Source organism: Schistocerca serialis, chromosome 4 (assembly GCF_023864345.2).
Source record: "Schistocerca serialis cubense isolate TAMUIC-IGC-003099 chromosome 4, iqSchSeri2.2, whole genome shotgun sequence".
NCBI classification, from domain to species: Eukaryota; Metazoa; Arthropoda; class Insecta; order Orthoptera; family Acrididae; genus Schistocerca; species Schistocerca serialis.
Genome location: NC_064641.1, coordinates 289372866 through 289389278, shown reverse-complemented (window position 1 = coordinate 289389278; position 16413 = coordinate 289372866). Strand labels below are relative to the sequence as shown.

At 42.8% G+C, this 16413-nt stretch overlaps 1 protein-coding gene across 1 annotated transcript in view; it reads left to right on the top strand.

Moving 5' to 3' along the window:
- LOC126473905 (dopamine receptor 1) overlaps nt 1-16413 on the top strand; it is a 1120871-nt gene that overhangs the window by 1097207 nt on the left and 7251 nt on the right. The window contains exon 5 of the mRNA XM_050101248.1: nt 8606-9152. Coding sequence (XP_049957205.1) covers nt 8606-9152 — 547 coding nt within the window. The remainder of the gene's footprint in view (nt 1-8605; nt 9153-16413) is intronic.

The window sequence follows — 16413 nt, the reverse complement described above, 5'->3', positions numbered from 1 at the left end:
CTTCGGCAGTTATCAAAGCCACAAAGCTCCATTCTCACGAAACTCTCCAGTTGGTGGCGGCTCCATCTCGTTCCAGAGCCCTCAAGCTTCCAGCTCCAAATGGTCAACTGAAATTTGTCTTTATCTCTCTGCATGGCGCCGTCTCACTTTCCTAGCATCAGAATTCGCCTCATAACATTTCAAAAATGCAGAAGTGGGAGGTGGTTTGGACGCCGAATGATAAAGTACTTAATTTAGTTTTCTTGTTCATCAAGCCGCACCAAACCCAAAGAACAATTAGCGTTATTAGGGATACTTACAACACGTCACCACCATTAATTTTAAATTTTCCGCACAATCCTTGCCTTCATTTTGGTGCTAGCGAGTAATGATAAGACCAACGTTATATTGTGGCAGAGGCAGCTCTATGTTTCATGGTAGGAAACAGGCAGATAGGCAGATTGACATTATCCAGGAATCTGGGCGGAAAATTGTAACGGGAACGAAAAAGTCTACCCGCCTTGCCGACAGCCCTGCCGGCCTGGAACACAACGTCTAAGTCTTCAGAGGCGGGGAGAAAAATGGAAATGATGAACAATGTCACCGGTATAGAGAACGTGCTATTTCCAGGGTGAGTAGTTGTCAGGCTAATGAATCATCATTGTGCCACTGGTATAGTCTCTTTAACAATTTAATCGTACCTCACGATCAGACATTTCTAGGGGATCATCACATAGATTATGTAACTGATGTCGGACTAGTTATTCACTTCTAGTGTTGTTTACGTCACCCCTACTGTCGTTATGAAGCATTTTCTTCAATATTTAATATATAGTTGTGTGAATATTGATTTTCATCCATTATTATGATATTTAACGATGGTGATGGCGCCTAGAATGTGGCAAATCTGCGGGTACAGTTGCTCCCATCACAATTTGCAGTCATGCTCGAACTAACAACGCTTCTACAGTCTCCACTCATTTAAAGCCAGAGAGGTCTCAGATTTTCTGTTGCCTACGTCTAGACGCCGTTACTTTTGTGAGTATAGAGCACTTCCGGTGCAGGTAGCACTGCCATAATAGACATACGTCGCGGTCGGCTACCTCACCTAACCGGGTTACTAGCCTTGCTTCCTTATCTGCTCGTCGATAACTTGGGAAGCAGATAGGGAAATTGAAAGAGCACCTTAACTACAATCGGAAACGGTACAGCAGGCACTCCGAATTCGCTAACCACTCTATACCAGCTTTCAATAATGTCCAGTGTTCCTTTCTTGCTAGGTCAAAGCCCGTTTCCTTCACTAAGCCTTAGTCTACCTTATGGTTGACACTCCATCATTTTTCCTTGGACTGCCTATATCTCCCTTACCGTATTGTAAATTATTTCTTGCGAGTTCAATCTTCCAGTCAACCAAACTGTCTTTGTGTTCCTTTCATTCGTGCTACCTCAAATGGTTCAAATGGCTCTGAGCACTATGCGACTTAACTTGTATGGTCATCAGTCGCCTAGAACTTAGAACTAATTAAACCTAACTAACCTAAGGACATCACACACATCCATGCCCGAGGCAGGATTCGAACCTGCGACCGTAGCGGTCCTGCGGTTCCAGACTGTAACGCCTAGAACCGTACGGCCACTTCGGCCGGCATGCTACCTCATACGTACCCAGTCATAATGGAGTTCACTTAATATTCTTTTCTAATCCTTTCATTTCTCTCTCTACCTCCCACGGTCTTCCCTACAATCCTCAGCAGATTTTTCATTTCTGAGGTTTCCAAAAGTCTTCTAGTTTTTGACGTTCTTGTCTCAGCTGTGTACGTCATGGTCTCGCAAATATTTGTTTTTCCTAACTGGATCGTTTAAATAGCCTGTCACTTAGTTTGCTTTTGTTACTTATTCTCTATCCTCCATTCCGACATTTCAGCTGCTGGACGGTTCAATACCAACATATTTAAATCTTATTACCTGTGAGTGCAAGAGTTCAATGTCGCTGTTCACCACGTTAACACCCTTCGCGATCGCTGAGTCTCACTATTCTCATACCGTCACTACCCTACGTAGCCTGCATAAACGCTCACAAGAACGTGCAGCACCCTGTCTTAGCAGCCTTCTTATTTTTTTCTACAAAAAAACACAAATTTCGTATTGGATGCGACACATTATCGTCTGCAGCTGCAGTGCGTACCACAACGTAACAGAGGAGGGCAGTTTATCTCCCACACTTTTTCATATGTATATTGATGACATTTTTAGACAGTGGAAAGTTAATATCAGCCGAGATATTAAAAGACGACGCGATAACTGAATAAACATCACATACCTTCACTGCGCTTTAACAGGTTTATCTTCAATTCGTTCGTGTCATACGGAATTTTTTTGAGAACTGCGGCTGTATTCTAAATTTATGAAATAATCTATGCTGCTTGAGTCACTTTTTTACTAATATTTAATTAGCACGACGCATTTCGGCAGCAAGTTGCAATTTTCAGCTGCATTCTTATTAAATGTAGATAACATTAATCTGAAATGTGGTTAAGTACATTTGTTTTGTGTGGCAGTGAGGTTATATGTTGAAATACAGTCCTGTACAGGAATATGCATATCTTTTAGTGTGTTCATTAAGTGATTTGCACGTTTAGATATTTTAATAGCGCAGTTACTTAGACTTTTATTGGAAATTTAATTGTTTGGCACACAGAGCGCAGTGAAAAACACGTCACAGTTTCATACTTTCACATACAGATGTTTACGTCATTCCAAAAACTGCTAAAATAAACTAATTTCAATTGCTTAGATAGTAATACACAGTGAAGACGAAACATATTTATATCTAAATGCATTTATGTCATGGCACATATTAAATAATATGATTACTTGCTAAAGACAATTTTTATTGTTAAAATCAATATTTTCAATAGAATAGGCGTAGAACATTGGAGAAACTTTCAAAAAAATTTGTATTGTTGCTCTCTAGCTTTTCATATGAAACGTGTTAACATGTATTGTGCCACGAATCAAAATTTCTGATTTTTTTCTAATTCCTCATATAAGTCAGTTTGGTGTCCTTTGCCCATTTTATGTAATATATGGAGGTCATTCACGACATCACGGAGTGGGTGGCCAGTTTCCTTTACGTGGTTGGCTACTGATAATTTATTGTAATTATTTGTGCGGTAGATCTCTGTTCTTCTTTTTTTATGGATGAGGCGCTATGAACTATAATTATTTCAACTGTTTCTCCTTTCTTTTGTTCCACATTTCTCTCATCATTTCTCCATGTTCCACTCTCCTTTCTTCTGTTCAAGTGGCTCCTATCTTGTTCTTAGGTTTTTCATGGAAAATTTTGGGGTCCTGTAATTTGCTTCCGAGTGGAAGTCATTCCCCAACACGTTGTGCAGCAAATTAAAGTTCATCCATGTTCCTCCCAACTTCTTTGCACCATACATCATCCATTTTTAATTTGACAAAGTGAGTAAACAGCTGTTTCCCAGTATGTTAGGATTCATCCTTTGGATGTGGCCGTAGAGGATTATTTTCTTTTTCTAATTATCTCTGTAATTTTTTCAATATGTGTATAACTTTCACTATTACGACATCTTTTGTATTGTTTTTCTCTTTAACTGGTCCCAAAGTTTCCCTTAGCACTTTTCTTTCTGTGATTTTCAGTGCTTTCATCATCGCATTTTTGTTCAAACAGATTCTGGTTGGCATTTACACGCTCATTGCATCTTTTCTGGAGGTCTCACCCAGCTTGGCCTACATAGAGGGGTTCCGCATGTACTACATACCATTTTATAAATGCCTGATTATTTGTATGTTTCTCTGTGCCTTTACGTTGCGTCTCAGTGTGTATTGCTGTTTGGTATCTGGTATGAAGGCAACGTTAATGTTATGTGGTCCGCAAATGTTTGCTAGTTTGTAGGAGAGTTTGTATTTGATAAAACGTGAGTAGTGGTTTTCTCTTTCATTTCGTGTAAGGGAACTGGTTTATTATTGTTTTTCTTTTCTGGGTGAAGTTGTCAATAAATGGTTCATTATAGCCATTTGCTGCAGCGATTTGTTTGATTTTTCTGAGTTCGTCCATCTTCGCATATTTGTCTATTGGTTTACTGCTCGATGAGTTAACTAGGCTCTGTATGCAGCATAATTGTGTGTCGTATGGTGGTAAGGTGAGCTGTGTAAGATGATGCCTGTTGTTGTCGGTTTTCTGTGGACTTTGAAGATGTGTACGTTACTTTTTTTGTACTGAAGATCGAGTCTAGGAAGTTGATGCTGCCATTGTTTCCATTATTATGTAAGTGGATTTTACATTTCCATCCTGTTTATTGAGTGCATCGAGCATGTTAAAATAATTTGCAACTACGAGGAGCAGTATGTCATAGACATAACGTTTATAGCAAATAATTTTATCCCTAGAGCTTGATTTTATAGTAACAGTACTTTACTCAAGGTCGTTAATTTAGACGTATTGGCAATTTTACCAACTATACTTGAGTCCTCTGTGATACCTTAATGTTGCATGTAAATTTTATTGTTAAATGAGGAATAATTATAATTTAGTGCTGGTTCAAGAAGGTCCTTGGATTCAACACTTTCAGGCTATGACAGATTTATATGTTTTATGAGGTTTGACTTGCTGACTTACTCTTGGATAGGTATGTTTGAGTGTAGGTTTGTAATGTCATACGATACTAGTTAGGCAGAATGGGAGATAGCTGCTGATTGTTTTTTACTGAATATTATCGGTCTATGTGTATACCTTGGTTATTATCTGGTCAAGATTGTTTGTAATTTTGTAATTTGCTATGTTCCTTCAGTTCACGATCTGGTGACTCAGACAACCTTCGTAGTGTACTTTTGGTTGCGATCTTAGCTTTGGTGCTCGAAGATTCGTAACTGCTGTGTACTTCTTCTCGAAGTCTGTTTGCAACAAATGGAAAGAACTGTCGGAATGTACTACCAGTCATTCAACAATACGACAATCCGCACCTCGGTCACGAAGCACTCGAGAACCACTGTCTGAACGCCTTCACCGTCGGAGAATCAGCGACTGCTGCAAATCAGTTCGTCGATTGTCTCACCATCGTCGTCTGTCACCCGTAGTCGCTGTAGGTATCCTTGGCCTTCCTACCCTATCAGCGTCACCCACATCTGTGCCGCCTTGCTCAAATTGTCGGCACCATTTCGCTACGTTGGACGCGGCATTTCACTTGATCCCAACACCACCAGACTTTCACAGTGAGTCGGTGTGCAGTTTAGACGTTTTGCCTCTTGTACTTCGAATGTGGCGGCCGTTTGCAGCTGCCGTGCCATTTCACCCCACACAGTGACGCACCTGTTGCCCGTACCGCAGCATAGCTGAGTCTGTAGGAGGTGCAGAGCATGCACTCTCTTTAGACAATGCGCCACTCTTTTTGCCAAATGCCTTTGTATGGGACGACACGTGAAACTTAAATTTTGATGTCTTGCGTAAGACGGTGGAACGACTGTCGATAAACTTCCGTAAGAGATGGGTCAAATGGGGGGTGAAATGGCTCTGAGCACTATGGGACTTAACTACTGTGGTCATCAGTCCCCTAGAACTTAGAACTACTTAAACCTAACTAACCTAAGGACATCACACACATCCATGCCCGAGGCAGGATTCGAACCTGCGACCGTAGCAGTCGCGCGGTTCTGGACAGCGCGCCTAGAACCGCTAGACCACCGCGGCCGGCCCGTAAGAGATGTAATTTTTCAGAGTCACGTCACGGTCGTTCCACGAGGCATTTTTGGGAACAATTAGCACGTTCACTGACTGTACTTGGATCGTACCCTTTTGGAATTCCAGCCGTAAGCCTCCCTGTAATACGCAACGGCTTTCTTGTAGCGTCGTCTCTTCATGCACAATACATTACAATTATTTACGTTCAAAGTCATCTGACTGTCCATGCACCAAATAACAATCCTATACAACTCTTCACACATTTCGCTTGAGTAGTGTAGTATTTAGGTGGAGTGAGGTTCGGGCTGGAGCTGTGCAATCGTGGTGCTTAATTTATCAATTACTTTATTTACCATTAATTGCTTCAGATAACAGAACAGAAACCACTTGTAATAAAATAAATAAACAGTGCCCGGGAAAAAATTAGTACATTGGAAATACGACATCGATTTTGATCCGATGACGGCATATTACACCTGGGGGGTAGTAGTGTATTGATAATGGTTACAACGTCGCCCGCCAACAGATAGGGTAGTGGCGAGCGCCAGCTTTCTCTTCTCGTTAATAGGGAATGCTCACAGACAGAAGGCTCAGTGTGGTACAAATGTGTGAAGCAAGCAGGCAACCATGCCACAGCGACCGCACTCGTAGCTCATGCAGCAAAGTGAGCAAGTTTGAAAATGGTAACATTGTGGCCTTAAGGGGACGCCAATCAGCGCTCGGTAAGTGCAGAATGTTGTTAGATCCGTTCTTGCGATAAGAAGGTGATGTGTTGTTCCAACAGGATAATGCTTACCGACTCACTGTCCGTGAAGCTCAGTACGCTCTGCAACATATGCAGCAACTTCCCTCGCCGTCACGATCTCCAGACGTGTCACCCTCCGAGCAACCGTGGGATATGATGGCAAGGGAAATGACTCGTGATGCTCGTCAGCCGACAAATCTAACAGAACTGCGTGAACAGGTCAAGCAAGCGTGGCATAACGACGTGTGCCAGGACAGTATTCTCCGTCTGTATGATGAACTGGATGACAGTGTCAGCGCCCGTATTGCCACACGTTCTAATACGAATGTTTCAGCATGGTTCGGTGCCTGATACCTCAGAACCACTTGTGCTGTTGATCTGTAAATGTAATCCTTTCATGTAATCCGTATGTACTATTGCAACAATAAATTTTGAGGAAACTGGAAACCTCTAATAGGGTGTACTATTTCTTTCCAGCAGTGTGTGCCGAAAGCATTTATGCAGTGTCGAATTAAGCATGCACGAAATATCCTTTTGACAACAAAAGAACAAGATCAGACACATAAAAAATTGAATCTGGCAGAAGAATGCGCCACCAGACAACAACATACACTTTAAAACCTTTGATGCTCTGCCAGAATCAGAAAAAACTATCAGTGCCAAAGAATACTTTAATTATTTACGATCAGTAATACAGTCTTTAACTACTCCTTTCTCTACTGCTACTACCGACACCCGAGAACTTTTCCATCGAATACAGACGACACTACGAAGCTACCAACGCTGAATATCTTCCTACACAGAACGTGGAAGACAGCTCATTAGATTCACGTAAAGCAATGATACAACAATATGCTAACGTACAGATGGAAACACAGGTCCAATCACAAGAATACAATACACAATCAACTCTTAATTTGTTTAATTTGCTAAATCACGTCCGCGGCATGTATTGACACAATTATGCGTGCTCTGTATCACAACATACGCTGCCGCCCGCCACACGTGCCATTAATGCTCTCAGTGTCGAGTAGCACTCAGGTATCGGTAGATCGAGCTTTTTGCAAGCTGTTTCCTTTCTACTGATTCTTCCAACGAATCTTAGTGTGGCATCTGCCTTCCCTACGATTTGTTTTATATGGCCTTTCCACTTTAATTTGTTCCGTACGCACAGTGTTCCGAAACACCGTAAGCTCGTATTTTGTTTAATAACATGTATGGCTGATATGCGCATTTCCATGCAGAATTTTTTATTATTGCCTTGCTGCACATGAGTGTGCTACAGTCTAGCGTCTGATTCCATCTCACAGGCCGACAAGTATTAGTGTACGGATTGGGATTCATCTGTACAAATATCCATTTAACCATCCAGTTTTCCATAATGTTCTTCAGGCGAATTCTACGACTGATTTCCTTCTGTATCCGTCTCCAATCCGAACACTTGTTTCGTCTCTGACATCCACGACTCGACTTTGACCGAACATCCAACTGTCACTTTCTTTCCTTCGTTTTTTCCACATGCCCCTTACAAATGTTCACGGTACAAGCACCACCTCTGCTATAACAGCTAACCAGACCCCCGTGTATTTGTAGAATCATTAACGTCCAGAAATTTAGCGGTCAACAGATATAAAAACGTTTTCAGATAAAATACATCACCTTGTGATATTCTGCTTCTAGTAAGAAAATTTGACCTCCTATTGCAGCTTTTCAGAGAAAACGGATTTTTTTTTCCTGCTTCAAAACGTTTCTCTTCCGTCTTTCCTTTTCCATTAAACAGCGTTACGCATCCTTTCGAATGGAAGCCTATGAATAATTCACGTTTTCATTTACTTGACTACTTCCACCCTGCAAGACGAGCTTTGCCTTCCGGCAAGCACTGCACTTACGCACAATTGACATGCAACTGATGGTGACGTAACCATTGTCGAGTCGACCTAAGAGGATCTCATACAGCTGCAGTGGGCTGGGAGTTGCAGCTTCGTGTTCCTGCAGTTATATAGGCGCCAATTGTTTCCACGTGCAGGTTTTAGAGTTACGTAGCTGAAAGCCGGCAGTAGCGCTTCTACCTGTCAGATAGTTTCATAGGCGGCTCGACAGTAGTGAGAGCTGTGTACCTGTGTGAGCACGTTTCCAGTTCGGAGCCGGGCTGCAGCTGTCGGTGCCGGTGCCGGCAGGTACGGGCGGTGGGTGACGCGGCGCGTGGCGGTGGCGAGCATCGCGGCCATCTGGCTGCTGGCGGCGCTCATCTCCTTCCTGCCCATCTCGCTGGGCCTGCACCGGCCGCCGCAGCCGCTCACCTACCACGACGGCGCCACCGAGCACCCCACGTGCGCGCTCGACCTCACGCCCACGTACGCCGTCGTCAGCTCGTGCATCAGCTTCTACTTCCCGACGCTGGTGATGCTGGGCATCTACTGCCGCCTCTACCTGTACGCGCAGAAGCACGTGAAGAACATCCGCGCCGTGACGCGGCCGCTGCCCGCCGCCGCCGCCAGCACCAACTTCGGCGCGACGGCCGACTCGGCCGACGCCGGCGCCGGCGGCAAGCAGCAGCCGCCCATCGCCGCCATGAGCTCGTCGCCGTACCACGTGTCCGACCACAAGGCGGCCATCACCGTCGGCGTCATCATGGGCGTCTTCCTCATCTGCTGGGTGCCCTTCTTCTGCGTCAACATCGTAGCTGCCTTCTGCAAGACCTGCATACCAGGATTCGTATTCAAGGTCAGCCCTTTACTTATTCGTACATTCTACGTCACATACTTCGTGGCCTATACACAGGGGGCAGCCAAGAATGTGCTACCACCAAAATCACGACGTACGTCCACGCGTAATACCGGTAAGAAAATTGTAGGCATTCAAAACAGCTTGAACTCTTCTCTGAATGGATAAATGCAGGCCCTGCTTGGTTTTCAAGAGAATCTTATATCTACATCTACATCCATACTCCGAAAGCCACATGACAGTGTGTGGTGGAGGGTACTTTTGAGTACCTCTATCGGTTCTCCCTTTTATTCCAGTCTCGTATTGTTCGTGGAAAGAAGGATTGTCGGTATGCCTCTCTGTGGGCTCTAATCTCTCTGATTTTATCCTCATGGTCTCTTCGCGAGATAAACGTAGGAGGGAGCAATATACTGCTTGACTCCTCGGTGAAGGTATTTTCTCGAAACCTCAACAAAAGCCCGTACCGAGCTACTGAGCGTCTCTCCTGCAGAGTCTTTCACTGGAGTTTATCTATCATCTCCGTAACGCTTTCGCGATTACTAAATGATCCTGTAACGAAGCGCGCTGCTCTCCGTTGGATCTTCTCTATCTCTATCTCTATCTCTACCCTATCTGGTACGTATCCCACACTGCTGAGCAGTATTGAAGCAGTGGGCGAACTAGCGTACTGTATCCTACTTCCTTTGTTTTCGGATTGCATTTCCTTAGGATTCTTCCAATGAATTTCAGTCTGGCATCTGCTTTACCGACGATCAACTTCATATGATCATTCCATTTTAAATCACTCCTAATGCCTACTCCAAGATAATTTATTAAATTAACTGCTTCCAGTTGCTGACTTGCTGTATTGTAGCTAAATGATAAGGGATCTTTCTTTCTATGTATTCGCAGCACATTACACTTGTCTACATTGAGATTCAATTGCCATTCCCTGCACCATGCGTCTATTCGCTGCAGATCCTCCTGCATTTCAGTACAATTTTCCATTGTTACAACCTCTCGATATACCACAGCATCATCCGCAAAAAGCCTCAGTGAACTCCAGATGTCATCCACAAGGTCATTTATGTATATTGTGAGTAGCAACGGTCCTACGACATTCTCCTGCGGCACACCTGAAATTACTCTTACTTCTGAAGACTTCTCTCCATTGAGAAAGACATGCTGCGTTTTGTTACCTTGGAACCCTTCAATTCAATCACACAATTGGTCTGATAGTCCATATGCTCTTACTTTGTTCATTAAACGAATGTGGGGAACTGTATCGAACGCCTTGCGGAAGTCAAGAAACACGGCATGTACCTGGGAACCCGTGTCTGTGGTCCTCTGAGTCTCGTGGACGAATAGCGCGAGCAGGGTTTCACACGATCGTCTTTTTCGAAACCCATGCTGATTCCTACAGAGTAGATTTCTAGTCTCCAGAAAAGTCATTATACTCGAACATAATACATGTTCCAAAATTCTACAACTGATCGACGTTAGAAACTCCTCTCGCCAAACAGTGACAAGTTCACGTGACGACAACAGTGGTGGATAGCGATCGTGCAACCTTCTCTTCAAAGCGCATCACTGTGGGACGTAACGTTGAGATCTGGTGACTGACATCACCAGGTGAGAAGCGATAGTTCATCCTCGTGCTCATAGAAACAGTCACGGAAAATGTGAGCTATGTCAGCAGGGGCTCTTTCACCTTGGAACACAGATACGAGATTTGGGAAACAAACTTTTTATCGTGGAATGAAACTAATCAACCAACATAGCCACATAATCCTTGGTAGTAATGAGTCCTTGCACAGTAGCCCTGTGGTTCATGGAATACAAAAATATGGCTGCCGAAGTCATCAGCGAACCCTGCCATTGGAACGTAAACTCTGCCAGAAGTTGGAACGGTGTGACTAAATGACATCAGCACAGAACACTGTTCTGATCACGACAGACACGTGCGATGTGTTCAGGACGTTGTACAGGTACCGTTCCTAGTCAAATACAACAGCTCAATCAGCAGACTTGTTTAGTAATTGCATTTTTTATTCGAGCATGCATTTCTCGCTGTTTTTTCTGTATTTTTGTCCGACCCCTGTACGAGGGTGACAAAAGCAACTCCACAACTTTTTTAATCTCTTGCAACACTATAAAATCTACAACGACGTCTTTTTTCAGTATAGTCACACTGATTTTCCGCGTACTTGCTGTACCTATGCGCAAGCATTGCAATACCGTCAGAGAGCAGTTATCCACGTACTCGCATATACCGCTTCCTTCATCTCTACATCGAAGGTTAATCGATGACCTCTTAAACGATGTTTAAGCATGCCATACAAATGGAAACCCAATAAGATGAGATTAAGACTGTCTGCAGGATGTGTACTGTGAAGAGTGTGAATGGTAAGAGTGGCGATTTGTGGACGGGCGGAAAAGAGGAAACCAACCTTTTGCCGTTAGACCTCCGCATTTGTTTCTAAATGCATGCTTCATCTCGTTGCAAGGTACATTTTCCAGGTGATAGTACAAAAATGAGCACTTCTGCGTCCCAAAATTCTCTGGCCAACTCTCTTCCGACAGATAGCTGGCTCTTGAATTTCTTTATGGCTGGAGCTCCGGCCCGTTTCCACTCCATGCCCGGGCATTTTGCTTCGTGGTTCAAAACGATGAACCCATGTTTCATCTCCAGAAGTGATTTGTTTCAGAAACATTTCACCTTCATTCGCAAGGCAGTCGAGTACCTGCAGCAATTCCCGTCTTTGCACATGTACTCTACTTCGAGTTCTTTTCATGTTCCTCTTGAACTTGTCAAAATCACGGCAATGGCTTGCTCATTCCGATTGGACGTTCAGCTCATTCCTAGTCCTTCACTTTTTTTAGCCGCTTTTGAATTCTTCAATCCACGTGTAAAGTGCAGTCTACATCTACATATATACTCCGCTAGCCATCAAGCGATGTGTGGCGGAGGGCACAATTCGCGCCAAAGTCATATTTCTCCCCCCCCCCCCTCCCCCCTCTGTTCCACTCGCTGATCGCGCGAGGGAAAAACTTCTGAATGCCTCAGTATGAGCTCTTATTTCCCTTAAATTTGAATGGTGATCATGGCGCGATTTGAAAGTTGGTGGTAACAATATATGCTCTACATCCTCGGTAAAGATCGGATTTCGGAATTTAGTGAGCAGTCCCTTCTGTTTGCAAGTGAGTCCCACTTCAAACTTTCTATGAGATTTGTAACGCTCTCTCGATGGCTAAATGTACCAGTCACGAATCTTGCCGCTCTTCTTTGGACTTTCTCAATCTCTTGAATCAGACCCAACTGGTAAGGATCCCACACAGACGAACAATACTCCAAGACTGGATGAACTATCGTATTGTAAGCAATTTCCTTTGTTGAAGGACTGCATCGCTTCAGGATTCTACCAATAAACCGCAATCTAGAGTTCGCCTTACCGGTTACTTGGGTAATCTGATCATTGCATTTGAGATCATTTCGAATAGTCACACCCAGATACTTGACGGACGTTACCGCTTCCAAAGACTGGGCGTTTATTTTGTACTCGTACATTAATGGGGATTTTCGCCTTTTTATACGCAGTAGGTTACACTTCTGAATATTGAGAGATAACAGCCAGTCATTACACCACCCATTTATATTCTGCAAATTCTCATTGATTTGTTCACAACTTTCGTGTGATACTACTTTCCTGTAGACTACAGCATCATCGCCAAACAATCTAATGCCGCTGTCAATACCATCAACCAGATCGTTTATGTAAATCGTAAAAAGCAGCGGACCTATTACGCTTCCCTGGGGTACAGCTCAAGTTACGCTTGTTTCTGTTGAAGTCACCCCGTTCAGGACGACATACTGCTCTCTGTCTGTCTGTTAGATAACTTTCTATCCAACAGCATATATCATCGGATAGACCGTAAGCGCGCACTTTTTGTAGCAAGCGACAGTGAGGAACTGATTCGAACGCCTTTCTAAAGTCGAGAAATATCGGATCAACCTGGGAGCCGGTATCTAGAGCCTCTTGTATATCATGCACATAGAGGGCCAGCTGTATCTCGCACGACCTCTGTTTCCTAAAACCGTGCTGGTTTCTGCAGACGAGCTTCTCAGAGTCTAGAAACGTCATTATATCTGAACACAAAATATGTTCCATGATTCTACAACAAATGGACGTCAGTGAAATTGGTCGGTAATTATGTGCATCTGATTTTCTACCCTTTTTATAGATAGCCATGATCTGGGCCTTCTTCCAGTCCCGTGGAACTTTCCGCAATTCCAATGATCTCTGATAGATGACGGATAAGAATGGTGCTATGTTTGTAGCATAGTCAACATAAAATCTTACGGGGATACCGTCTGGGCCAGATGCCTTTCTGGCGTGTAGTACGACATTGGGCCCATATTGCCCTCAGAGTCTTCTATGGATTCGGAAAACGGATTGCGAGTCACTGTGTTTAATTAGTGCAAACGGAGAGTGGCGCAGTCATATTTACTTCTAAAGAGCACAAAGAAGATGTCACATCTGTGAAAATTGTTGTGGTCGAAGAGCAGGGTGCTATCTAGTGGCTGGTGAGAGCACTAAGCCACACCACGAGGAACCATCAATAAGCAATGCAACCCTTTTTTTCTAGGCCAATTTCGGTTTAAAAAATATAGGATTTGCTGTGGGACATTTGGAAATCATCATCGCAACAAGGTCGCGCAAAACTGTCCGATCTCGACCGTACCGGCCAACCGCACGGAGCTGTGACTCCTGCAATGTCGGAACGCGCGGACACTGTCATTTGAGGCGATCAACGGATTCAGACGGACTTCTCCTTCTCCGTGACAACGCTAGGTCTCACACACTTACGCAGACCTGAAAGGAGCTGAGAAAGCTCCATTGGACTGTTCTTCCTCATCCACTCCACAGCCGGAATCTCGCACCTTCTCACTTGCACCTGTTTGGTCCAATGAAGGATGCACTGCGCGGGAAGTGGAAGATGATGTGGAGGTTATTGATGCATCTAGACATTAGCTCTGACGCCGAACGGTAGAGTGGTATCATGCGGGCATACATGTCCTCCCAGTAAGGTTGTGTAACCCCGTCGCACAGAACGGAGATTGAAAAACATGATTTTCCAGCCAAAAGAGTGGGGAATAATATTGTGTATTTGAATCGCGAATAAAACCAACCTGCTTCCAGAACTAAAATGAGTTGCATTACTTATTGAAAGCCCCTCGTAGCGATCTATAGAAGTGGCCTGGCAAGGCGCGGCTAGCGAGTCATCTCCCCCCCCCCCCCCCCCAGAGGGTGCTTCTCTCTTCAGATCGACTCATGCAGTGACGTCGAGGCCCCGACACCGCTGTGACGAATGACTGTCAGTCGTCGTGGATCGTAAGCGCTATAATACCAACTCCTAAACGCAAATGCCCAAAGACATACACTCCTAAAACGTTGATCTTTATTTCGTTATTGTGTTTACAATCATGAGACATTCAAATATTTAGGTTCGATTTATTTTTGATCTTGATAAGATCTGCAATTCGACGGCAAATAGCGTTGTAGTGAACCTGAGTTGATGTTCCACCGATTCATTCGTCACTCAGTTACATTCAGCAGATTTAATACACTGCAGTGAAGAAAATGTACTTTCACAAATGTATATTGACCTGAAAAAAAAAAATAATTTAAGAGCGAAATCTGTTCTTTTTGGGTACTGAAATTGTGGCATAATTTAAAAATTTCGGCATCTTTTTCTGTTGTGGATAGCATGAATGCATCATTTTGTAACTTATTCTTGAAGAGGACTAATTTCCATTGAGCTATAAAACAAACTGACATCGAGCTCTATAAAACAAAAAATAACCATGGGACTCATTGGAGACTTCACCAGTAATAGAATAAATCCCGAATATTTTACTTTCGTGTAATCTTGTTTCAGTTCACAGCAACTCGGAAAATAAGACAAACTTCCCTTGTTTAGTTTAATTTAAAAAACATATGTTTACACCGGAATCCATTAATATCCGTAAACATATCGCAAATAGTGTGTTCCTTTCCTTGCAAACATGAATTCAAATTATGTAAATAATTTGTAAAACCTGTTAGAAATGCCGGTTCTGATTAAAAACATGCATCATCAGTTAATCTTCAAATTCCGTACCACTATGCGATTTTGCTTCTCTATTCAAAAACTTGAAAAGTTATATTCTAAATGCAAAACAAACACCTTAAATATTTTCCTGCACTCCGCTAACGCAGTTTGGAATGAAAAAGTATGTCTCCGTATACCATATTAACTTCTTGCAAAATTTTCGCTGAGATAGAGAGATCTATTTCCTCATCGTATAACGTTCGTAGTTTTCGGTACATCTTTCATTGAGGACAGGAGTCTCATATTTCCCACAATGATCAATAATGCAATGAAAAGTTAAACTATTTCATCTTTTCTTAATTGACCAAAGAAACCATTTTCGTTACCAATCACAGCTTGTGCACCATCGGTAAAAATTTGAGCATTTTTTAAAACCACCAACTTTGTCAACACACTTCTTAATTGCATTAAAATATCCAAACCTGTTATTCTGAGTATCGGAACTTAAAAGAGTAACTCTTCGTGTACAAAAAACCCGCTCTTTATTAAGCGAACAAAATTAGTAGTTGACTAAGACTTGTTCGATCAGTACTCTCGTCCACACACAAAGAAACGGTACCAACAGTTTGCAATTAAATTGTTGTTTATTTTCTGTGTTACGAATCATATCCCGAATTAACGATGTTACCTGACAAAGCACCTGTTTTAAAATGTGCCGTGGCATCATTGAAACCAAATTCCTTCTCCACTTCTATTTAACACTATAAACCGACGCTGATGCATTTCTGATCTTAAGTTAATTTTAAGTGTACGACGTACGATTCTGTGAAACTCTTTCCTTTAAATTGGATTGTTCAGGCAACGACCCTCTTTTTTTAACTTATCGACAACAAAATGGCATCGTTCATCATGAGAATAACGCCTATGTATTGCTTCACGGAGCGAACAGAAATGTCAAGCTAGATTATTACATTTGTTTTGAGTTAAACATTCTTGACATATTAAGCATTGAGATTTTTCATCTGAATTGCGTATAAAAAATACTTAAGCTCCCATTCCTCATTAAAAATGCCCTTTTCAGTATTCTTTCTTACCGACATTCTTAAGAACCGTTATTGAAAAATAGCCACAGAAATAATCAGAATAGAAACTAGAATGACAGCCATAGCAATAAACAAAATGACAACTT